This window comes from Coloeus monedula, assembly GCF_965178545.1.
Source record: "Coloeus monedula genome assembly, chromosome: 1".
Taxonomy (NCBI): domain Eukaryota; kingdom Metazoa; phylum Chordata; class Aves; order Passeriformes; family Corvidae; genus Coloeus; species Coloeus monedula.
The window spans coordinates 106,488,788-106,515,693 of NC_138781.1; the positions used below are offsets into that span (position 1 = coordinate 106,488,788).

The 26,906-nt window shown below is 37.3% G+C and overlaps 1 protein-coding gene across 1 annotated transcript in view; it reads left to right on the forward strand.

Moving 5' to 3' along the window:
- The window catches only part of PIEZO2 (piezo type mechanosensitive ion channel component 2), a gene marked incomplete at both ends in the record, with an annotated part of 288,576 nt that overhangs the window by 41,153 nt on the left and 220,517 nt on the right, over positions 1–26,906 (forward strand). Inside the window, one exon of the mRNA XM_082284749.1 lies at positions 9,394–9,489. Coding sequence (XP_082140875.1) covers positions 9,394–9,489 — 96 coding nt within the window. The remainder of the gene's footprint in view (positions 1–9,393; positions 9,490–26,906) is intronic.

A 26,906-nucleotide genomic window follows, 5' to 3' on the forward strand; every position in this document is an offset into this window, starting at 1 on the left:
GATGTGACAGTTTTACTTTTATTCTGGTGGGATGCTGCATAATATTATTTGGTGTCTTCAGGACAGTGGCTTGACTCTAAAGTAATACGTAGTCAGACTTTATATTGAGCCTAGATGTAAACAGATCAGAATTACTAACTGCGTGGGAAGTTTTCTTCAAGTTAAAGTTCTTAACTTCCCACATTCAAATATTCTTGGACAAGGACACAATGGTTTGTTTTATAAACATGAAGGAGGTATTAAATCATTTTGAATTTCCAGTCTTGCTCTTAAAATTTGGCTGAGAGCTTATCAAAAGTCTGGGGGAGTTTCTTCAAAACATATTCCACGGTAAGAAAACATTGCTACAGAAGCTGTACAAAAGAAAATTGATACATGGAAGAAGGCCTCCCACAAGTACAAGAGCCTGAAGGGAGTGCCACAGATTGCAACTCCTTGAGCGTAGGGAAAGTTTCTTGAGTGACGTGTGTAGAAACAGATGCAAATGGGCCCTGTGCCTTTTGGGGAATGTTTCTACTTGAAATAAATGCAAAATTAGGATTTTTTCTTTCTTAAATTACTATATGGAGTAATTACAATAAAATAACCATTGCCTTGCTGTGTATAAACTGGACAAGACCATGGTTCTGTTCCAATGGGAGGATTTCTGAATTCTGTTTTTCACTCAATACTAGATAAGTGTGGCATTCGAAATTCCCAGTAAGATGCATCTGTCCCAGTAAAACCCTCTTGCAGAGACTATGGTCATATGCATGTGGAATTTCATTGGGAGTCATATGGGTTTAAGTACTACTTCTCCAGAAAAGGCAATCTTAATGATCAAATCACATTTGCTGATTATAAACAGCTTCCTAATATCTCCTTTGGTCCTGTGATTCTTTGAGTCCTCCAGGATCCTTTCCTAGTTCCTATTATAAGAAATAGTTTGCAAGACAATTCCTGGCATTCTTAAGTAGATTCCTGTAGTAGATTGACACTTCTTTGCAAGAAAAGAAAGTTACCTAGTGTATTTTCAAGAGAGAGAAATGCACAATTTTTCAAACAAAAAGGGATTTAGTATTTTGTACAAGCAACATTAGTTTGGAATAGGGACATTGCAAGAATGAGGAGCTTGTACCTGCTTTATGCACTTGATGATATCCTGGAGTTACCTATTTTTAAAAATTCTGTTTCCTTTGGTAAACACTGTGGCTTTGTAGCACTGTCTGAAATGCTCCTTCATCATTCTGATTTATAGCTTGCAGTTGCAGTCCTCTGGGTCCTTTTTTTTCAGTGATGGACCAAGAAAGGAAGTTTATCTATCCTTTCCTCTACTGGAATAAATAATGGCAGAGTTTCAAACTCTGCATTCATATTTGTAACTTCACTAATGACACTCATATTTTTCAGTGTTAACACCTCTCTGATGTTTAATCATGTTTATATTCCTCAGAGGTGTTTATCTGGGTTAGTTTTTTAACTTGTCATTCATCTGACGCAGGGTTTTTTGGGACTGATGTCAGGGTAAGCAACAGCTGGCGAAAAAAATTACTTGGTTCTTTCTGCATGTTATGTCAATTGACTTATGGTGATTTATGTGTTTTAAAAGACGATGAGTGTGAATGGTGGTGGGGGAATGGTAACACATGCTGAAATTCACGCTTCTAGTTGCTGGAAACATCTGACTGGGTGGCTGTTCCGGGTGTCTGTAGCTTCTTAGCAGCCGTAAATGAAGATCTCAGTCCCTTTCTGCTCATGGAGGTCTCTCTGTCACCCAGCTGTCTCCACATCTGTCCCTGGCTGATGTTGTGTTTAGCAGTAGCACTGCGTGACGTTTGATTGTCATCTGTGTTCTGAGTTTGCTGTTATTTTTAGTCTGAGTCTTGACAGGGTTATGCAACTGTAACAGCAGAACCAGACTACTGTCTCCAGATGTCCGAGGAAACAGGAACATGCTTTTCTCATCCTGTGAAAATGAGTGAGGAGCAGAGTTATTTTGTTAGCTCCCAGTTACTTTCCTAGAGAGAGGAGCTTGGAGATAGAAGAGCTGTTGCTGAAGCAAGGGTGAGAATGCAGTGTCCCTTCCAGCAGCAGCCAGCTCAGTGGAGGAACAAGAAGACATCTCTTTCCTCTTCCCAGACCAATAAATGAATTTAGTTTCAGTTGCCACTGAAATTGAAATGAGTTATAATGTGAAGCTGATCTTTCTAATGGGAAAAATTATGGATGATGGTGTCCATCATGTTTTTTAATTTGGAAACATTTATATTCTTAGTCATGTCAATAAAGTGTATTGATATAGATTTGCTTGTGAAAGCAGATATACCTTTAAAATACATTCTAAGTGAGATGATGATTGTGGTATGGTTATACTTGAGGTCTTTTGTTAATTTTCTGTCAAATACAGCTGTTCCTAAGAGCTGAAAGAAGGAGGCAAACAAGGTGTTTTGTCTTCTCCTCCTTCTGCACTTGAGTCCCAGACAATATTTGCCACAAAGTTAAAATCTATTCCAAATGGTTTCTGATGGAGAGAGAGCTTACTAGAACTGCTGCTCAGAGAAATAGAGGAAAGGCAAGAAAAATCAAAGGAAAAATAAATCCCCAAACCCTTTGAAAAGTGTTCACTGTCCAGCAGTTATCTCTCTTTATGAATGCTGACTGGTGAAAAAATGTGATTGTAGAAGTGCTGACATGAACTAAAAGTCTCCTATTTATCTTTTTATCAAAGCATTCATGTTTTTGGATTTTTTTATCCAGAAGAGAAAAGTTTTCTCTCTGGGTGTAGTGCACAGAGCATCCCTGTGTTGAAATGTTGGCTCAGGAGCAGGGTGGGGAGTGGTGTGTGTTAGCACAGCGTTATCAGCAGAGCTGTTGGATGTGGAGGGAGTATTGGCTGATGCAGGAGGGAACTTGTCCTGAGCAGACACAGTTCTGTGTGGTTCTACACTGCACACTGGAGGCTATGACCATTATTTTGCTCTAAAGGGATGGTAAGACTACATGCACTTCACTTAACTGTCTTGCATAGCAGTGCATAATTCCAATCTCATCTGTCCCAAGTGTTATTTTAAGTGCAATTACTCAGAAGTGAGACCAAAGCCATGCCAGGACTCAACCCTTTCTTCTGAATTACAGTAAGTAAAAATAAAGGTCACATCTGTGAGCTAAAGATCCCTGGGCACTATGCCTATCAGACACTTGATATTAAGAGATATAGTTTTGGAAGAGGAATATTTTCAGTCATTATCACAACTTTATTCCTTCAAGTAGGTTGTTTACAGCATAACTAATTTTGCAATGCGTGGCAGTTTTTTAATTGTTATTGTACAGAATCTTGGAGGCAAAATTTGTGAAACAAATTTTGTATTTCTGAAACAGAAATTTAGAAGTATGAAGTGTTAGAAGTTATAAAAAATAGCAATTTATAGAAGAAGTCTTTCTTTTTCAGAAATGGTAATGCATATTTCTGATCAAGTGAACTTAATTTTTAATCTTCTTGGGTTTTTCATTTCTACTGCATTTGGTTAGTAATGGCTTTGTCAGGTAAAAGTGAGAAATCCTCAGAAACAAGATTTGACTTGAAAAGGGTATGTGAGGTTGCTTCCCACTTTGTACCTCAACAGTTGTTGGCTCATGAAATTATAGTGGAGATGAGAACAACTGGTCCATCATCTTTCTGGGAGATTCAGCTCTGTAGGTATTTAATACTGGGTCATTTTTTCCTACCAACTGTGAATGAGCTTAACTTTTTACTACATTAGTTTGTAAATCAGTGCTCATAGATAGCAGAGCAAGCATTGTACAGCCTTCTGGGTCTTTGTTTCAATGTGAGATTAGGCAGGCTTTCTTCTCAAGGACACCTCTGCCTCTGGGGGCAGAGGCATCAGGAATTGTAAGGAAATACTGGAGAGCAGTTTGCTGCTGTTTAACTATATTGCTACGATGCACGTTTGTGAGTTTTGGTTAAAGAATGCTGCATGAATGAATCTTTAGGAAAAAGAGAAGAAATTCTGGTTCCATTTCTTCTCACATTTGGTGGCTGATACCAAGAGTGTTACTAGAAATTAAAGAGCTTTAAACATAAAGGCTTTATGCAGAACAGAAGTAAACCAGACTTTTCTCACCAGTCTTGAACTCTTTGCTCTGCATCACATTGTTAGAAATACTTATCTGGCTGGCTAATGGGAGGTTGGTTTTATTTGTTGTTGTTGGTTTATTTTGAATTTTTTTTAACTCTCTTTCCTTGAAAAAAGTAATTTATTTTCAGTAGTTCTTATTCTGTAGAATTTAAATTGCCTTACCTCTTTTAACATTTACTTACATTACCAAGCTCTTGTATAGTTCATATAGTCCTTCAAGGAACAGTGTAGGGCTCCATTCAGGGTTTTTGTGGTTTTCTCTGCAGCTTTTGTACTGTTTTGCTATAATAGGCAAAAGTCCTTCATGAAGATGTTTAAGCCATAAATTCTAACATTTCAGCCTCTGACAGAAGGCTGAGTACATGTGGTCTAATGCTGGACCTACTTGCCTTGGTCAGGCAGTTCTTGGTGTCCAGTAAGATGAACAGAGGTAAAAAAACCTAACCGAGAAACAAAAAGCCCCTAAACTTCCCCATTTTTGAATATTCCAAAGAATGTGAGAACTGGCCCATAATGTCCTACTGGAGGACAGCACAAGTGGAAAGGCCTAAAGAATCGTGACATTGGGACAGTGCCTTATGGATAAGAGGAATCTTGACTGTACATCTTCCTGGAAGAGTGGACTGTTCATGACACACAGTCATGGACTGTCATGTAGAACACCTTGGTTTGGAGGAGGAGATAGATTTTTTTTTTTCCTTTTTTTTTTCTTTTCCCCCAGCACTTAACTTCTTAGGCTGAGCTTTTGTACCAGAAGCTTTTCATCTGGGGTATGTACCAGTGTCTCATTCATGTTGTACCTAGTAGCAAAGGCTGTCATCTGAAGCCTGTTTTAGTCAGCTGATTGTGTGGTAATTGTTTTTTTTTTCAGAATACTGAGGATATAATTGATATTAACAATGGGATAATTAGGAAAAATTACAGCATTACAGGCAGGAATCTGGTACTGAGTTCTCCTGGCTTTGAGAGTTGGATACTTGGCCCTCCTGCAGACTGAGAAATTTCAAAGATCATTCAGCTGCTGATTTCTTTTCCCTTCTGTGTTTTGGTCTCTTGCTCTCAGAGATTTATTTCACATCAGCTGGGTATAAGAATGAGTGAGCAACATCACCTCTGTCTTTCAGCCAACAACCCTTGCCCGTTGAGGGTTAGACATTTTTTTCAGCAGCACTTTTTCCAATTAAAATTTTCACTGAATGTTTTTGTTTTTTTTTTTTTCCCAGAAAAATAAGCATGAAAGTTAGACCAAATTTTAGTCTAAAGGTACCAATTTTAAAGAATATCACTGCATAGCTTTCTTAATAATCCTGCAGCTGTAAAGTTGTTAAAACAGGATGCAAACACCATGCAATATCCTGCTGAAAGTAGAAGACACATTACTTCAGCGTAGTTGGCTGGATTAATTCCTTCTCATGCTAAAGCACACAAGAGTCTGGATAGGATAGCACTAAGAAGGATATGTAATATTCTCAAACCTACAGTAGAAATATGTGAAATATGTGGAAAAGATGTTTTTACATAGTTCTTGAACAGAAAAGGGTATAACAAGCAATACATTATTCTGTTAACATTAATGACAATGCCTTTTTACTAAAATAAATTCAGAAATAGTGAGTGGATGGCTAATTCTGTCTTCACCTTCCTTCTTGTTTTTTGTTGTCGTTGCTTTTGACAGAATTCTAGCTTACAAATGAGGAGTCAGTAGCCTTTTGGTACTATGCCTGCACTCTAGAAGGCTGTTTTTTCGAACATGTAGTTTCCACTTTTGAATTAAATACTCTTAAAATTTTTGTAGAATAAAACTAAACACATCTTTTATGAGGCCTTTTTTTTCCTCTTCTTTCCAAGTTTAAGCTTATTGCAGATTTCTTTATTGCCCCTCACTTTGCTCTCCAGTATTTTTTATTTAACAGGTAAACCACCGATTCTATACAAATTAATCTCTTTAAATGGAGGAAAGAAAACTGCTGGTATAAATATGAAATAATAATATGTAACAACTGTTAGAAATATTACATGTAGAAACATGATGTGTCTCTGAAGCAGTATTAGGTTTCTTCAAAGGCCTTCTACTCTGGCTAGGATAAAACAATGAAAAATAAAATCTAGAAGGACAAGGTTACATAATGTCATGTGATATCTGATTTTCTGGGTTTTTTTTACGATTCCTTTTTAATTTTGTATGGCACATACTGTACATATCTGTCTTAAGAATGAATTAACTTTTTTATCTGGAAATCAATCAGGCCACTGCTGTGAAAGATAAAAATTATTAAAGGTTTGCACAACTCCTTTTATGCTTGAGACATTAAAACTGAAATATTTAAAATAATCACTTATGAATGGAGATTCAGTCTTACACGTCATGAAGTGCTCTTTTCTTGCTGTCTAAGGGAAGGTGCTTTAAAGTACTTCAAGTGATACAAAATAAAAGCTAATTTGCTTGTAATGCTGTGTATTAATAGCTCTGCTTTCTATGTCTTTTCCCAATTGTGTATTATTGCTATCATTGGACTGTGAACAACAGCAGAACTTCAGAGGTAAAAATCACATTTCTGGAGTTTTCTTAATAGACACTGTTAGAAAACATGGTGAGACATGAGGTTTAAAAAAAGCCTGAAGAGCAGAAAATGTGTATAGACTTTGCATGTATTTTCCATTTGAAGCCTTTTTGTTCAGTGTTCGCTTTAGACAAGCCCAACCTTTTTCAACTAAGAAACTAAAGGGTATTCTGTATGCTTTATATGAATAAATACATAAGGGAAGGTTTGAATGGAGATGTAATTTTTGTTAATAGTTCAGTTTATGTAGCAGTAGAGGAAAAATAAAGCTTTTGAGTACACAGCTCTAGGAATAGAAACCAGTAAAATTTGAGGTAAATATAGTTCCAGAATAATTCCTCTGAAATTAATTTTGCTAATCGATTAGAAAATTTTGAGAAGAGGTAACAAGCCTAAAATGCTAAAATTACATGAATTTTGATACTGCAAACTGATCAATGTATCCAAAATACCCAGAAATTTCTATACCACATGGTTTGCCAAGAAACTCATCTTTATAGGTGCTTTTTCTGTTGATGGAATTCCATTGATCTTAAATGGGACTTTCCATTTTGTTATGGATATTTGTGTGCAGCTTCTTTTGAAGAAAGAGACCTTTGTGAAAACCAGAGGGAGTGCAGAGGGTGGGTTCATTTGCTTTTTTGGATCATCTTTTGTTGTTGCATCAGTAACAAACTGAAGCTGGTTTTATGCTCTGCAACTTGTTCTAGATTTGAGTGTCAGAACTGAGGAATATGTATGTTTGACAAATAATGATGTAGAGTAGTGCATATATGTGAAATCAGTGCAGCTGCTGTTTCCTAAACTTTTATCTTGCTGAAATTATATTCATTTACTCTTGCATGTTAGCTTCATAAGGCACTCATCTCTCCAGAAACATATACTAGATGAGTGGAGATAAACACAAAATAAAAATACTGGAGTAGTTGCAGTAGGGAATAATAAAATGTTGCAGCTAGGTTTTGGAGGGTTTAATTCATAATTCTGAGAAACCTGTTTCTAGTGCTCTTGCAACTGCTTAAATAAATAGAGGTTTTCCAGGCAATGTCTAGTCAAGTTTGCTGGAGGAGGCTTTGATCTGAATAGAGGTTCTAAATATTTGACATAGACTTGTTAGCAAGACATTCAGTGACTTCCAGCTAATGAAGGAAGCCATCTAAAGCACACAGTTGCTGTTTTCTATCTTTGTACTGGGAAGCTGAGTGCTGGGTGCTCTACAGGAAGTGCAGCAAGCTCAGTCCTCAAGAAAGAAGAAAATGAGCATAATACTGCACTGTAAGTAAGCTGTTTAACACAATTAAAATCTAGTTGACACAATCCCAAAAATAACTGAATAGTAGTATTATCTGCTAAAGCTATTATTCTGCTACCAGAATGACTGAGCACATTGGTCCTTCCCATTGAAATGGAAAAGCCGTCAGGCTGTAGAACAGCCTTAAACCACTATCGTACCTCTTCATATGAATGCCAAAGAACTTGTTCCCACCCCAAATTAAACTTGGAAAAAACCCCATAACCCCAGAAAGTTGATTTATGGATTTGTCCTGATATTAGGAGTGTCCTCTTTGCCATTCTTTCCAAGAAGGCCACTAATGGCCGTTGTACATCCTGTGCTCCTCTGTAGAGCACCCTGAGAGTAGGTGCATAATAGCAGGGCTGACTCCTCCTTCTCAAGTACATTGACTTTAGAGTTCTGATAATTGCTTGCAGAATTCCCCGTGGGATAGGTCCTATTTACTCTGTCTTGCAGGTTTTTTATCGTTACAAGTGTAGGTGTAAGTCTTCAGTTGGCCTTTAAAGGCTGCGGCTATAAGGAAAGTTTAGTAAATGACAAGAACAATTCTTACAGGAAAATGACAAGCTGCTCTTAAGGATTCTGGATTTTGCTCAGAAAAACCCTCTATCAAGCTTTGGTGGATTTTGTAGTCTTCAACAGATTTTTGGAAGGCTGATGGCGGAATCATATCAATTCAGAAATAGAGCATGGATGCTTCTTATCCTTCCTTCTTGCTGGGCACCCATAAATTTCACACTCTTCTTGACCAAGCTGCAGATGCAGAGTGTATATCCAGAGTTTTCTATCAAGGCTATTAAGGAAATAAATCAGTTATTCAAAACATTGGCTAATGTGGGAAGCAGAAGTCATAGCTATTGTATGGATTTGCTAATAGAGAGACCTTGTAGTTTTGTATTTATAATTAAAGTGGACAGACGTGATGAGGATGAGGACAGATTACTGCATAACTTATTAGCTCATCCCACTATTGTCTCCATGAACTTTCAGAAAGTGGTGTCTGGAGAAACTTCTTTTCTTTTGGAATACATGTTTCTGGCAGGACTAAATATGTATCTGTCTTCCAAAACCAAGTTGTTTTGGATTTATCTGAGAAGATTTCATTGGTACAAGTCTCCCTCACTGGGGGTATTTAAGAACCATCTTGATGCAGTCCTGTGCAATGTGCTGTGGGATGATCCTGCTTGAGCAGGGAGATGGGGCCAGATGACTCAGTGTGGTCCTTCCCAACTTGACCCAGTCTGTGAGTCTAAGATTTACTTCAAGCATAAAGTTGAATATTTGTGTAAAAGTGGTTTAAATAAGTGGTCAAAAGTTGACAAGGTAAATCATAAACTCAAGTGGAAATGCTTTGTACCATTGAATTTGATTTTGTCAGGCTGATTAAATAATGTGTTGTTTTTCTTTTCTCTCGTTGCAGCCTGTGCTTTCCGTTACAATGGGCTCTCCTTTGTCTACCTCATCTACCTCCTGCTCATTCCTCTGTTTTCAGAACCCACAAAAGCAACGATGCAAGGTGAGAAGTTAATTGCTTCATTCTTCAGAAATGTCTGTGATGGACAGAGTACTTGCAAAAGCTTTGGTGTAGTAGAAGGTGAAGTCCTGAGCATTTCCCCCTCATTAAGTGATCTAACTTGTAATACATACTGTACATTCCCTGATGCTGTAGTTTCGCAATATTCTGGCTTCGGTGCTGAAGGACTTCCAACCATGCTTGCCCCGAATTGCATCAGGGCTGTCTGATAGCACTACTGGGCATTCCTTTTTATGGCATTATTTCCTCTGGAATACTGACATGGTCTGGATGAAAAATAAGCTTTCAGAACCCTCCCAAAGCTGTTCTATCATAGATTGTTCCCCAGGTCTGGATTTGTCTTTAATTATGAGAATTTAATTTGATGTCAAATTTTTCATTCAATTGTATTTTAGGTACTTATTTAAACAACTGTCATTCTGGCATTGTACCACTGCCTTAGTAAAAAGAACTCGAAGGGCTTGCTGTTAGAGATGACAAATAACTACATCAGGCATTCAAGCATTTATGTATCACAGACAGAGGTGTGACATTCTGCCTTGTCTACAGCAAGAATGTAATGCTTCTGAAAGGGGTTCTGTACAGGCTTGCACAGTTGTTTACATATTTTAAGTTATAATGCTTTGATTGGTATAGAATCATAGAATGCTTAGGGTTGGAAGGCACCTTAAAGATCATCTGGTTCCATGGGCAGGAATGCCACTCCCTAGATCAGGTTGCTCAGGGCCCTATCTAAGCTGGCCTTGAACACTTCCAGGGATGGGGCATCCACAACTTCTCTGGACACCCTGTTCCTGTGTTCTTCTGAGTAAAGAATTTCTTCCTAACATCTAATCCAAACCTGCCCTCTTTCAGTTTAAAACCATTGCCTGTTGTCCCATTACTATCTGTCTGCATAAAAAGTCCCTATTCCTCCTTTTTATAATCCCTCCTTTTAATAAGCCCCCTTAAAGTACTGGTAGGCTGCAATGAGGTCTCCCTGGAGCCCTCTCTTCTCCAGGCTGAGCAATTCCAGCTCTTCCAGCATGTCTTTGTAGGACAGGTGTTCCTGTCATTTGGTGGGGATCCATACCAGTAGGGTGGGCTTAGTTTATGTTGGCTGTGTAAGTATCCAGGAATGAGTTAAAACAGACCTGAAAAATAAATTAAGCAAGCATAAAAAGTGGGAAATCCCATGCCTGGTGAGGCTGTCAGTCATTTTTACAGGGGAATATTACAAGGACAGTGTAAGCATGGGACATCAGTAAATCTCCAGCTGTTAGTTAGAGTTTCCCTTAAAGGTGCTGAAGGTGGTAGTTGGCAGGGAAGCACTCACTGGGAATTTGGTTGCAGCTTCTCAGGTAATACAAAATGACCCAACTGGTTTTGTGTTTTACTTTTGCTGCCCCTTCTGTGTGTGCCAGGAGAAGTGATTGACAGGATAAACAGAGTAATTTTCTAGATGCCAGGAGTGACAGTAGAGAGACATACAAATTCTCTTCTTTTAGAGCCAAAGAAAGTCTATTGGATTAGGACTAATTCCTGGTGACTTGATAGAGTCATCTAGTTTGCATCACTGATGGTAGCAATCTCTCCCTGTAGGAAAATGCTTTCTTAGGGCTTTGGATAGTTTCCCCATATTGTGTATCATATTGCATTGCACTTCTCCTGAATGTCATGCTACATGATGTGTTTGTCTGAATTAATTTCTTATATAAATTTAGTATTTCTGAGTGTACCCATTTTGCCCTCTGTCCCTGTGACCTTTCTAAATTGTGTATGTGTATCTTTCTAAAAAGTATTGAGGGTTTTTTTTTAAATGTCCAGAAGATAGAAAAGAAATGGGAAATCTTTAAATACTTTTGCTAAAACCAGCCAAACCCCCCGTAAATCAGAGTCAAAAAATAAATACATTAAACTTTACAAGAAAAACCCCAAAAAACAAACCCAGTATGCGTTTATGTACTTTACTTGTACTTTTCCCCCTAATACTTCTATCACTCAAATAATATTTTTTCCTGAAATTCTACTTCTTTTGATTAAGTTTTTTTATTCTTTTGAACTTTCGAGTTTTCCACTAATCTGACCAACATTCCTATCTCTTGCTCCTATCTGTTTTCCCAGTTTGTCACATTGCACTTTACAGTTACTGAACTTACGAAACTTCTCTCCACCAAGCTTAAGGGTTTTATAGGATATAGAATTAGAAATTAATCTGAAATGGATGATGTCAGTCTAGATTAATTTAAATTTTGACAGAAACTTAAAATGTTAGAAACACTGGAGAAAACCTATTATAATCACTCAAATAGTTCAAATGGTGTTTAAAGATTAATGAGTAATTTTTTTCCTTCTTGTCCCCTTAAACATTTAATCTTCTTAAAAAGGTTAATTACTAAGATAAAGTAATATTAATTCTTAAACATGAAGATGTAAGGCACTGTCTGTGTCTCTGCTTTAGTTTCAAATCTAACTGTATTAGTTTCAATTCTAACTGAAGGATTTGTCTCCTGTACTTGAAAAGAGGTTGGTATTTTACCTGTCAGTGTCTTAAAACTAATACCTGAAAGTGAGGCAGAGACAACTGTGTAAAAAACATTAATTGCAAACGACGTCTCTTGTCTCCAGGAGTAAAACTTGACCAATTTTTTAAGGGTTGCTAATGGGAACAGTTTCTGAGGCATTTACCTCTTTGCCTGTGTAGTGAAGCCCTGTGATTTCAGCAGTAATTTTTCTATATGAATTATCTCTAAAATCAGGAACTGATTTGTTACCTATTTCTCTGGGGATGACAAATACACAGTAAATTGTGCAACAGCCTAGTTTCTAATTTCTTTGATTGTGAGATTGTTTGTATTAGTGATATTTTTTCCTTTGTCTCTAATGTCTATTGCAGTTGTCTTCATCCTTAATAAAGGCTTGTATATGAGGTTATATAGAAATAATAAAACATGACTACACATATTGGTCCTGTCTTGAGCCAATGGCTCATTTAACAGTGCTAAATAACTTCTTTACGTGGCTTTTTTTTTTCCTGTAAGAGATGTGAGTTTACATTTAGATAGGTTTGATTTTCCTTTATTTAATTTCATATTTTCTGATTAACAAGACTCTGTAGCCAGTCATGATGTAAATGAAAAAAAAAATGAGGGAGAGAATCAGTTAATTTCACATATGGACTAGGTTTTGCTCAGTCTGCTTACGTTAATGGCAAAAAGAATGGGTTTGCTTCTGAATTAAGATACTGCTCAAGATGACAAAATTTGTATCTCTGTTGGAAAAATGAACTTGGCACAGCACTCAGATCAGTAAAATATGTTTTAAAAATGTATAGATTGATAAAATGATGAACTATAATCCAAAAAATTGTTAGTTGAGTATTATTCTGAGTGTGGGTGAAACCACGGTAAAGAAATGGAACCGTGGAATTTGTTTTTCGGATATTAAAGTGTTTGCAATAATCTGCACAGAATTGTAAGATGCAGAAGAGTTGCAGTTACAAATTTGGATCACCAAATATAGCTGAAGTTTTTTCAGGAGAGAATTGATCCAAGTGAATATGGGAAAAAATTTGTTGTACACAAACATTATTTTGAATTTCATATGTGATCTATGTGCACTCATCAATTCTCCAATCCATCTGGTTTTTTCCAGCAACCTTTTTACTCTCATCTGCACTCATTTTCTTGAGTTTCACACTAACTTTAAGCATCTGACTTGAGACATCTGATTTAGATGTTCAACTTAGGAATTGGGTAAACCTATATATTTACTTAATAGAAGATGGGTCCTAGTGATAGAGCTTAGAATTGACCATTTAAGCCTCCAGTGAGTCCAAATATCTTAAATTAGAAGCATAATTTTAGACCTCATCTACACTACAAGGTATTCACACTTCTGAACAAAATAAGGAACTTAAGCAAATACTGTTATGTGATACTCACAAAAGAGAAAAAAGATGGTTAACCCCTTAATTGTAAACTCTTGCACTAAAAAAATCACAGTTGAATGGGTTTTAGTAAAAGAGAAAATAGTACTTTCTGTATTACTAAATAACCTGCTCTGACAAAGCTTCAGCTTTAGCTTTTCAAACTTTCCTGAATGTTGCTACAGAATGAACTGCTGCCCAAGGTGTGTATGCAGAAACCACCTGAAAATAACTTGAAAACCCAAACCAAAGAAACCAAATCACCAATTTTGAGAGTTTAACAGAATTTCTCTCTAATCAGACCTGCTAAAACATGTCCTATTGGTAGCAAATGTTATAATTAAAGCTCTATCAACAAGGAATGAAGCATGTGAAAAATATGACATCCATGCATTGGAGTAGTCTGTCATGTCTGATACTGTGGAATGTTGATGTTTGCAATCTTACGTGTCCTTCTCTGTTTCAAAGCTGTGGAAAAGATTCTTAAACTTCTTAATCTTTTCTATTTAAGCCAGCTCTAATAATTGTCATAACAACAATATTATTAATAGGATTTGATGGAAAACACAAATAATGGAGCTAATTTGGGGCTTTAAAACCAAAATTAAAACCAAAAATTAAAACCAAAATCTGTTTTCCTTAATTATCTGCATACAGAATGAGTTGCTAGGTTGGAAATAGAAATTTTGATTTTGGATAAACTTGTTTGCATGGTTTTTGTTGCCTGCTTTGAATAGAAATTCAGTCAAATGTGCATCTTAACTTACAAGTATTTACTGCATCTGTCTAAGGAAATGTTTTTAGTTCAAGCAGTTGGAGTTCATGACTCATTTTCTCATAATGCTTATGTCACCTACTATTAGTATATTTGAGGCATCATAGTTAGACTACTTCAAACAGAGGGTAACTGCCCACCCAGCTGCACCATCTGAAAGTGCAGCAAAAATACAGATGCTTTGTGTGCGTCTGAGGTGTATGATTGAAACCCTGTTCACCCCTGCGAGGGGCAGAACCTGTACCTGTTTACTTATTTCTAATGGTGTTGATGAGCTGTACAATGCATTTTTTGTTCTTCAAAACAGTTTTCTGTCATGTCTGCCAGACATTGGACATTGACAGACCATAGACCCTGTCACATTCTGATCTCATTATAAATTAAAATGTATGAATTGGTTACACTGAGAAGGGATGTGTTTTAAACCATGTTTAAAACATGCATTTCAATGAAAAAATCTTCATAAGTTTGAGGGGTACAACTTGAGTTTTGACCTGTTCTTTGGTAGATTTACAATACTCTTTGGTTGATTTAGATTTAGGTTTATGTGATTTTGAGAAGAGTTTCACCCATATTTTACCTGTGTAACCACAAAGATGATTTGTTCCTTTCTTGGAAATGATTTATTACCTGTTATCCTTAAGTAATCAATAGAAAGTACTTTGGGCAATAATAGAAGTGCTGGTTAAAGGGGTGGGAGAACTCTTTGGGATGTCTTTGAAACCACTGAGTTTCTCTGTACTAGCCCAAATCATCAGTATGAAGATATTTTTATAAGTTAGAAAATGCTTTTCAGCAATAACACACGGAATTTCTACTGGATTGGGCACGTTTTCTTTTGGAGATATGCCAGGCTGCTACGTAAACATCCTTTGTCTCAAAACACTGCATCTCAGCTAGGTTTCTCTACTCCCAACATTATAAGGTATTCTCTTGGGAGTGAACAATGGAGTGTGTTATTTATAATCAGTGGGCCAAATCCAATAAGAAGTACTTGTTCATGGAAGTTTTGGCAATGTAAGAGTTAAAACGAAGTGATACCTTTACATTAACCACCTTCAGAAGTGCTCTTGCCTCTTAAGAGCCAGTGAACCTTTCTGTTCCTGATACTGTGTGCTTTCTCACTATTTAGGACCAAAACATTTTCTTAGGAAATGAATTAGAACCCCCTTCAACTAAGTGAAAGTGAACTTGCAAGAAGCATTGGACTGACAGTGTTGGGTACAAGAATCTTGGATCTGTCTTAAGTTGCTGGGTGTGATAATAAATACTCGTGCCTTTCTCGCTGCCTCGTAATGCTGTTCCCAAATGGGATATCCCACTCTGAGAATGGAGACTCCAGCGCCCGAGCTGTTTCACATTTTGGCTTTCACAGAATGGATTGTAACCAGGGATTCACAGTAAGTGGTTGATCAGATGATGTGTCACCCATTTTCAGTATCATGTTTTATCTGAGTGCTGGCAGTGCTTTTGGATCCAGGTATGGCAGAAACTCAGCAGCGTGTTGATTGAAGACTTGCAAGCAAAGCAAAGCCATCAGAGCTGGGACAAGAATGCAGAAGTCAGGAGGAGAAAAATGACTAGAAATTTTTTTAACTTGCAATTAAGTAATTGGTATGGACTTTTTTTTGGTGTGGTTATCAATGACACAAGTCTTCGGAAAGATTCAAATGTAGAGGAAGAGAAGTGAGTCTTCAGACGGCAAAAATTCTTCAGAAGCTTTTGAATTAAGGGGTTTGGAATGAGACTGGTGTGGGGTTTTTTTGGATAGTGGTGGAGATCGTAAATGATACGAGAAGAAGCCATTTTAAGGAAGACTGACACTATCACAAACTGTTTTCATTGCAGAAATGAGCACTTATATAGTTGCATTAGATTTTGTATTATTTAATTTATTTTAAAGCAATATTTCTCCTTATATGTTGAATGCCATTTGGTTTAGGGGGAAAAAAAGGAAATTTTCATTGATCTGGAAGTGATTTCTTCAGTTATTTTAATGTTTTAAGTCAATCCCAAGCCTATCCCCTGCCCTGGTGATAGTCAGCTTCGGACTGAACACGCCATAGTTTAATTAGCATTGTTTAATTTAACTCCAGCAGTGACTAAAGAACTAGAGCCAAGACCAAGCTTCCTTTTTACCCCTAAATATAGATAAATTCAAATTTATTACATAGAGGAGTCATTTAGAAGTGCAGATAAGGAATTTTTTATCTTGGCAGTAAGTTTGAAAACATTCCTGTGTTCTTTCCTCCCCTATTCATTAAGCTACATGCAACACCTAAATAATATCAATTTTAATTTATACAGCTTCTGAAGGTTACTTCTCCAGCTGTCCTTTCTGTTGTTCTTTTTTAAAATAATTGAAAATTCGTCAATTTTCTTCCTTTCCAGGAAGGATGTGCAAAATAAAAGTGTTATTATTGTATTTGGAAGGTGAAAGAGTTCTGAAATGGGAATGTACTCTAGAAACAGCATGGTAGATTAGGGTAAATTAGTTTGCTTTGAGCTAGCTGTCCTCCTATCTAATACCACTGAAGTGTAAGTAGAAGTTTCTGCCATGAGTTTGAGTGAGACATCTCTGCCATGAGTTTGAGGGAGACAAGTGCAGAAAATGTGGTTTAGAACCCAGCTGTGAAGTTGAGCACTGACAAAAGCACTTTCCTGAAGGTGCTCACGTTCTCAAATTTGGGATCTAATGTATGCTTACTGTGGTTGTGAAAGGATTTTAAACTCATTTTAAACCGTGTGTCATGTTTTTAAATTGAGTTAAATAATGAAATTATGAAAATGTATTTTACAAAATCATATAAAAGTAGCAGCATCTTAGACTGTAGAATATGATTGAATGTGTGTCATGTAGTCCTGCAATCCTAATTCTGATTAGTCAGGCCACAGATTGTGATGGAAAGAGGGTGGTGCTGAGTGTGTGGGGACAGCCAGACTTCAAGAATTTGTTTTCTCCTCTTTGTCCCGAAGCATGAATTTTTCTGACTTAAATTGCCTTTTTTCTTTTTAGTGTGTTTTGTATGTAAATGATTAGAGAAGTCTTAGCTTCTTTTTGTTGGTTTTAATGAGGGCTGCTTTTTATTTTTGATTCATTGGCATAATTTGGTAATTTTATGTGCATTACACACAGCGGGAAGCATGACCTTCCATCCAAGTCAGGACCTTTCTCCTGCCCTTTTTTTCCTGCAGTAGGAATGGACCAGCCCTTTGGGAAGCAAAGCTTCATTGTGACAATTCTGAGACATCTTGATCGATCTCTGTCGAAAGTTGTGTGATACAGAGGTAAAAGGGAATCGAAAATGTTTACAGTGATGTAGCTTTTTAAATTCCTACTTCATCCCTCACCCTACCTTATTAGAGCTTTTTAGCTCTGTTAATCAGTGAGCAGATTGGAGAGAAACTGGAGGGATATTGTTGAATCTGCATCTATAGTAGAGTAATTTAGAAGTCAAAATTACATTTCAGGAAGAAGGTAGGAGGTTGATAAGATCTTGGCCTGAGTCAGATAATACTAGAGGAGAAAAGCAACATGCAATTTTTATGGTCTACTATAAGTTAGAGGATGAATGATCCTAATAACCATACAGCCAAATATTTCCCTAGTGCAAACAACTCCTTAAACAATTACTGACTTGTGAAGAGTCAGTGTTATTTTAAAATTGGGTTTGGAGGGACTACGGACGTCAGAGAGAGTTAGTCATCACTATTCTCATGATCCAAAATTAACAGAAAATAATCTTTAAGGTTTTCTTAACCTGAAGTGCAACATAAGTTTAGGGAAACTGGATAGTGACTGAAGAGCTCAAGCATTTGGATGTGGTGACATTTTCTAGTAAAAAATGCAATAATCTTTCTAGAACTCCCATCTCAAGCATGGGTGGCTTTTAGAGGTGAACTCCAGACCTAACTTGCTGAATAACAACTCCCACCAACAACATTAGGAATAAACAGAGTTTGCAAGGAATGAGTAAAAGGGGAATAATCTTCAAGGTCAGAAGTGCTCAGATGAAATAGAATTTGCCAGAAGTCAAGCTGAGTTAAACTCTGCCAAGGAAATTGAAACAAAGAATAAAAATGTATTTATCCTTATGAATATAAAATAATAAAAAGCATGGCTCACAATAGGGATGAAGTAGGAATTAAATATCATCTGGATATGCCCCAAATTTTAGACAGGGCTGTGCATTTGAGTTTTGAATCAGGGCAATACTATTAAAAACAGAGACAAAGGCTAAAGCACTTCCTGGGAAAGAGGATGGAAAAACTACTGTATGTGAAGAAGAAGTAAGACCCAAGGAGTTTAAATGTTCTAAAGATTGTATTATCTCCCTCCTAAACCTGAGTGTGATACCCTAAATTGAAGAATGAAAATATTAGCTCAAATACAGAAAAAAGGGGGAAAAGCTCCTGCATGTGAACTCCTGTGATATGAACTCCTGTGAACTTTTTTTTTTTCAAATTTTGGTATATTTTCATAAGAGAAGAATAAATAAATATCTTGAGGCTACTGGAAAAAAAAGAGATTAAATGAAAATGTCTGTTCTAAAATGGGGTTGTGCTAAGCAACCTAGATAATACTTTGGTAAGGTCAATTCAGATTGAGTCCCGAGAAGGACTGTGTGGTGACTCAAAGAAAGATGCTAATGTACACAAGTGAGAAAGAAACAACACATCTCATATCTTAAAATAGATTTCCTACTTTTTCAGTCTGCTAAGGGAAGTCATTGCTTTGGATTTGGATTTGAGGAGAAGAAGGACTTTTTGGGTTAAATGAGGATGCCCTCTAGAAACTGTGGGTACATGATGGACCATAGATAGTTTTCTAGGTTTCAGGCTTCTAATGAACAGAGTGAGCCTAAAGACCCATGTAATTTCAAAGTGGAATATGATCCTTTTATGAACCAGAATATATCCTGTGATGATGGGAAGTAGAATAACCCAACTGATGCCTCTAAACCCACATTACTCAAATTGCTTGCTCAATGTCTCCAGAAAACCTGTACATAAATGGGAAGAGTCAGATGGTTTGTAGAGGTTTTCTGTCCATGTGTTGAGTAGTTTGGGGAGGGTTATTGGGTTTATTTGCATTAGGCCGAATTAACAGTTGCTGGCTTGAAACTGTCTGGTGGTTTGGTTAAGGAGATGGGCAATGTTAGAAGATTTTGGAGCATTACTGTGGTCATCAGAACTGTTTTCAAGAGTTCAACAGTCAGAAGAACTGTGAGTTGTCTTAGAGGATTATGCTTGGGTTTGGAAAATAAAAGAGTAAAAAGAATGTTAAACACATTTTGGGCCTCCCCGTTCTCATCTCTAATACTCCTGTATGTTAAACAACCAAATTTTATCATGCTTTCGTACAGGAAGGGTACCAAAAGCCAGTAAACTATTAGGTATGTGTTTTATTATTATGGTTGACCTGTAGGTGAGAGGAATGCCAATAAAATCATGGCAGTTTTTTAAAAGCAGTGCAGCTGTTCCCATTCACTCCACTTCTCTTCCCTTGTTTGAAGGCAGTCACACTACAGTGAGTCATGTTCTGAATCTACCACACCAGATGATGTCTGAAGAAGCATTAAGAAGTGAGCCTTGGACTGTGTTAGACAGCAAGGCAGGTGATGGCATTAGCTTGACTTCTCATTGCACTGTCTCAGCACCAGCTTTTTGCCATGAATTACTCTCTGGTAGTACCAGAAATTTGTCCACTGAGGTAGACACTATTTCTTTAAAATTCCTGTGTAATTTATTTTTCTTCTGTATTTTCCCTTCTCATTCTACCTTATTTTAAATAGGTTCTCGTCAGCAAGAGATTTGCTCCTCAAGTTAAGTGCTGAGCATGGATTTTATTTTCTTTTACTCTGAATTTCATCCTCACACATGGAAAAGTATGTACTTTTGACAGGAGCTTATTATGACAGAAAATAATACTGCCTTTGGAGCACAGTAATTGGTAGATATTGGGCCTCTTTTATCAGATTTCATAGCTAAGCCTGACTTCCTTGGATGCTCCCGTGTCTATAATGGATTTGAATTCAGCGTCTGCATCCCCAGGAATTTGGGAAGCCTCAAGTAGAAATCTAGATTAGTGTTAATTCTTTGCAGAGCAGCACTGTACTTTCATGTCATAGTGAGCCTCAGAGACAATCGTCTTCGTAAGAATACTGCAGTTTTGTATTTTTTTCCTTCTCTTGAAATCATCTACCTTCCTTTCCCCTTGTTAGTTGTATGATTTAACAGATCTGTTTCTTGGTCACCTGATGCAGTGATCTGTGCTCCAACTGCTTTGCTCCTTTCATGAGCACAGAACTACCCTTGCCAAGTGGCTGAACAAGAAACTTGAAGGGTGTGATGCATAAACACTGATTATGAACTGGTTTTTTTTTACGAAGGATTTAGGAGTTAAAGGAGAACTGGGTAGCAAAGTCTTTACTGTTCACCAGTTGTATTTCTGATTGTTCTGAGAAATCATTTGGTGCTGCAGTGATACAGGCCCTGGCATCTTCAAGCACATCTAGACAAATGTCTGTGTAGTTTGTATAGATGTGGTACTCCACGCAGCCTGAGGCCTTTATGGGCAAAGAGTGAATGCTGGATTTGGAACTCATTCCTGAAGACAGGAATATGGAGCTGCTGTTGTCATGGAATCATTGAGGTTTGAACAGACATTTAAGATCATCAAATCCAACTGTAGGGATAATCCTGGTTCTTAGTGCCTCTGGGGGTGCCTTATCATCTATCCATCATCTGACTGGAAGGTGCTTCTCTTAATTTCCCTGGTTTTTGCAGCACCAGTCACCAACAGAGGCACAATTGACAAGGAAAGTTTTCAAATCATTGGCAGTAGGTATGTGGAGGAAGAATATCCCCTCCTCCTGCTATCTGAAATGTATGCAAGCTGGAGTTGCAATCACAGGGACTGAAATTTCAGCAAGAAAACTGCTCATTTGCAAGCTCTCACAAAGCTTGGATTAAATTTTTCATGATAATGGCTTTTGTCACTACTGGTTATATTTGAGTGACATTTAATGTGAGTTGGACTTATTAGTAAAATAAATAAACAGCATTCAGCAGGCTGGATGGGGGGAGAGGGCTGGAAGGGGGGAGAGAATGTATGTGTGGAGCAGGAGGCAGGAACTAAGATGCTGATTCATTTGTCTTTACATGCCAAGAGCAGCACCTAGCTGACAATGAGCAAGAGGTTGTCCATCAAATATTTATGATGGGGACATTTCAAAGGGCTTTTAAATGCCCACACAAACATCACTGATCACACAGAGGACAAAAGTTTTTGGAGTGTTTTTTTTTTTCTTTCTAATGATGTATGTGTGAGGGCTTATCCTGCTATTTCAGTTGTAGCTCACTGACATTACGATGAGAGTGAGATGCCACACATACTTTAAATTGAGTGGGCTTTTTTATCAACACAGAAGAATAAATTGTGCCTTCATAGAAAGCACCCCTTTTTGAGTTCAAGGATATTTAGCTGGTCATATTTTGCTCACTGCTTTGATTTCTGCAACTTCCGTGGATCTGGTTTATTGCATCTGTCTTAACTAAAGAAATGTTTTCTGGGAAATAAATAGTTCCATTACAAAGATGTATTCTAGTGAGCAGCTGTTCCACTGTAATGGGAGCCTTAATTGAAAGGATTATTGCAGCAAAACGTTTCCTACTTGTTTGTCTTGGATGATGATTCTTGGAGAAGGACACAATATGGTAGCAAATTCTAAAAAAGAATGATATCTGGTTTGCTTTCTGCTAGATTTTCAGGGTAGCTAAGCCTGAAGATCAGTTCACTCCCGTGGGACCAAATCTGCTGACCTTACTTAGGGAAAACTCCCACTAGCAGTGGGAAATTTGCTTCTGTAAGCAGTGCAGGAAGTGCCCTGTAATATATTAAGAAACCAAGTAAGCCCATAAGAAACCAAACAAAAGGCATTTAAAAGCATTCCCATTACTCTCGGAGAGAAGGAAGCAGAAAATTAATATGCACATGCTCCCTAATTAGCATTTAAACTCTGGTCTTAATGAGATTTAGAGGGAGCTGTGAACTCTTGAAAATGAAGCTGTTGGTGCAGATGCAGAGCTAGGTGTGCAGTTTCTCATTACCCAAATGTTTCTGTTCTGCCTCCGGATGAAGCGGGGAACTTTAAAACACATCCTCCTCCCCACCAGCAGATTTGTTAACATCCTGTTCTAATTCAGAGCAGAGACCTGAATCTGGTTCTCCTGTATCCCAAGTGCTCTTGGCTAACAGTGCCTGTTTGTTATCCCTCCTCTTCTTCAAATCCCTCTCCCTAAATTTTTGATTATTCTTGCAAAATGGGGCTGCTGCAGTACTTGATGCTCTCTCAGCATCCCCACAGTCATTGCCCTCATCCAAGGGAGTTTGAGAATCTCAAGCTGCTCAAGGTTTTCTTGAGTTGTGTGACAGCTTCATGTACTGGGCTTGTGAATCTTGTGAAATAGTAGCAGAAACCTACAGAAATAGAAACGTATCTCTTCCCATTCCACTCTCCAATGCCCTAGCTTTCCATCATTCCTCATGAAATGTTCATCATCATCATCATCAATCACCATCATCATCATCATCACCACAGTCAGTACAAAGACAGTGTCTATTAAATAGATTAATTTTGCTTTGAAGAAATTTAAAACTCATTTAGGTGCAAACCACCAACTTTGAATGTTCTATTTTTTAAGAGAAAATGTAAACCCACAAAGCTTCTTTTATTATCTTGTTTTCATATGTAACATGCATGTCTCCGTTTGGTGCTGTTTGTCATTGTAAGAAAAACCACCATGATGCATTAAGTGTAAGTGTCTGATTTAAATAATATTTGAAATAATCATAACAGGGCTTAGTAGATCTTTAGAAATCCTCACTTTTTCAGACCATTTCAGTATAATCTTGCTTCACATAACTTGGCCAAGAAAATAAGTTAAATCTCCTCTTCTGAAAACTCTCAGTGAAGAAGAGCTTTTTTGCAGAACAAGAACCAGAAAGACAGGGAATTAAATTGTCATCACAGCTCTGCAGTACTTGTCTGGATTATATTCTATAAATTTGCACAGAAGAACAACATTAACAAGTAAAACAAATCAGATTTGGTAAGTTTGATAAACAAAACCCTTTAAGAACTGAGAAAACATTTTTCAGCATTCTACTGCTATTTTCATTAAGTTTATGAAAAAAGATTGATTGAAGGAAGGAGGAATAACATATGTTTCACTGTGTTAAGTTGGGGGAATAAAAATAATAATAAATATTAAAAAAATAAGTAATAAAAATGAGTGAAAGGACAAAGGAAATTATAGAATTTTGTTGCCAAAATTTTATTTTTCTTTTTATTAAATGTTGTTAAGACTATTTTAATAAAGGTTGGGGGTTTTTTCGTGGGGGGAGTAGTTGTGAAGAGGAATTCTCTACTATCCATTCTGATAATGTGATATGATTCTTGTTCAAGAATCTAAAGGAATTTATTCCTACTCTGATTTTTTTCCCTTTTTATTGAGAGATATAAAAGAAAATATAACAAAAAATAATGGAGTAATTCAAGTCACACACAGAATGGTGTTATGTGAATGAAATTATAAAATAAACAGTACCAACAACACACAGTCCCTTAAATTTGTACTTCATTTGAAAAACTCAGTCCTTTGTAAAAACAGTGAATGAGTCTGGAAGGAAACACAAGATTAGTTAAACTTACCTTTTAAATCCTTTCTTTGTTAATTCATAAAATTCTGTGGCAAAGCTGCTGAGGTCATTGCCTTCCCCTGTCTCACACAGGGCTCTAACAAATTCTGAGCCTGTTCTTTAATTGATCTTTCTGGGTGCCCTGTGATTAAATTCTGGGAAATTACTAAACTATGAGTCACGTCATAAAAACTAATTAGTGGTTGGTTGACAGTTTGTCTCCCAGCTGAAGCCTCCAAGTTTCTCTTAATACCACATCAATATATAGGTTATTGCTGGCAAATGGCTTGGGTTTATTTTGTAGAAGAATGTTGTACAAAGTTACAAAGTTTATGTTGGATAGTGCTAACACTAAAACAGCTTTGTTTGAATGGGGCATACTGTCCCTTTTGGCATCACTTCACTGGTCCTAATGCATATTGAAGCATTGGGGTGAGGGGAGAAGACAAGCTTTTGAAAAGAAAACTTTTTAAAAAGAAATTATTTGCTACTGAGGTTTGGTTTTGATGCAGCTTTGTCCTTCAGCAGCTGCCTTTTGCCAAGATCAGAAGCCTGATAAGGAAGTTCCTTCTGCAAGGTGGCACTGTTGTGTGCTCTTTCAGGGCAGTCCCTTTTTCGTCCTCGTCTCCATGAGGACAAACAACAGGAAGTACCCTGCAGCAATTCTTTGGGGTCAGGTTCTGGTACACAGTGAGGGGAACTCCAGGCTGGGAAAGGAAAACTCTTACCTTGGATGGGGCTTTGACTTTTTGGTTAATGATACTGTGGTCCAGTAGGTTTGAGTATTGCCTGGCTTGATATTGTAGGTGGTATGCTGGTAATATGCTCTGGTGGGGTGACCTTGCTGTATTGAGTGTGTATCTTTCAACAGAGAAACAGGGCTGGAGAGTTTGCAGTAGGAAATACCTTCAAAAGTGAGGAAATAACAAATAAAAATTACAATGAACATTTCAGGTGGGAGGGGGTGAATGGGGTGGGCTGTTGAAGATTTCTTTTTTGTCCCCCCTCCAGAAAGTCAGTGCTGTACTTAAATAATTGATAGCAGCATATTCTTGAGTACAGCACCTTTCTAGTGGAACATTTTAAAAAATTCCTTCTGAAAAAAATTTAAAAACCAAAGAATCTCTGGTTTTGAGGATTTAGTTTTAAATATAATAGATTTTTAAATCACACTATGTGTAAACATAATATAATTTATACACAAGTTATTCATGTATAGATAAATATTTTTATGATAAAATTGCGGAATCCTCACTTTACAGATGGTGTTATAAAAGCCAATGTCCTGGCTGAGTTGGTCCATGGCTGTTACTAGAGCACGTCCCGTTCAGAAACACAAGGGGCTGTGGTGACAATGAGTTACATAAACATAGAGCTGATCATATGTCACCTAACACCTCCCGTTACGTAAGTTTATAACACAGGACCAAACCTTCTTTAAAAGTGCTTTCATTTTGAGTAGCTGTGCTGAATGTTTTCACATTAGCCATGAGAAAGTGATGTGACCATCTCTTCAGCTTTTCTCTGAAATTTATCTTAACTGTCCTTACCATATTCTCTACAATACAGACACTCCAAGGTGGAGAGGGGTTGCCATTCACCATTCGTATTGCACGGGAACCAAGGACAAACCTCATGCTGCAGGGCTTTAGAGAGCAGAGGATCTCTCCATCAATGTTTTAGCTGTGAATCCCCTGCATACTCACTAAACTAAATTACTTTGTAGTTGTAAAAATGGTCTCTTTGTGATATGATCTCTAGCTCCTCATCTGAAGCAGGCCTTAATAGTGTTTTGTTTTGCTCTGGCTGTTCCACATGCTCTTGTCCAGAAGCTAGATATGTTAGAGTGTTCCAGAGAGTGCAGTGCACCCGTCACTACAAGTATACTTGCACTTAGTCCGATATTTTTGTTTAGGTTGGTCATATATATTTTAGATTGGAAAAAACACTAAGCTATTATAGTACATTACTATTTATAATGGAGTTATTACAAAAATGTGTGGTCTCGTAGGCCAATATACTTTCTGCTACAGTCAGTTTATTAATGATATATGGTTGAGATCATCAAATTCATCACTTAGAAGGGGTGCTTTTTGTTGCTTCGGTACTTCCAAGTGGATGTTTATAGATGGTATGTGTTTGGGCTTTTAGGGTGTTTATATTGAGTGCCCTGGAGTAAAGATACAAGACATCTTTATCGGCACACCTGCATGGTTGTGGGACATCAGTAATGCCATAATATAGCCAGAAGTGGTTATTACATTGATAGATACACAGATGCTTTCCTGCAACTTTAAATTCCATATTCCTTGTATAAATATAGAAAACAATAAGCATATTATTACATGTGGTATCTGTGCAATAACATTTAAAGAACTTCTCACTAGAAAGAACTGTTTAGTAAACCAGTAAGGAAAACTGAATGGCTGCACAAAAAAAAGATCCATGTGAGGAAGAACATTGCTGCATGCTTGGAGAATGCTGCTTGTTCTAAAACAAAAGTTGTCCTTGTCCTGACTGTGCCACAGAGCTGCAAACGAGCTAATTTAGCATGGATGGGGAGTCAAGGAGGCTGATTTCAGATGGTCCTTCTGAGGTGAAGCCACTAAGGCAGCGATTCATTGTGTGCAGATGCTTTGCTGAACAAAGTATCAATCTTTGTGTAAAAGGGAGATTGCGTGGGTTTAAAGTTCTACCAGGAGGACTTCACTTACGTGTTTGCGTGGGGTTTTTTCCTAATTAACTAATTCCCAGGAAAAATCCATATTCCTTTTCTTTCCAAATTCTTCAGGATACATGGATTTTTCTGTAGTCATTCCACTATGGAAAGTTCTTCCACTTAAAATCACAAATGTGCAGCCACACGTGAGAGAAGGGAATATAGAAAGTGCTTTGAGTTTCTCTTGCAGAGGCTGTTTTGCTCCTTGGGTTGCGTGACTTTGCGTATTTTACAGTGGGTCATCTAACTGGGAGGTTTGTGTTGGTCAGTTTTAGTCTCTTATTCTAGGTAAAAA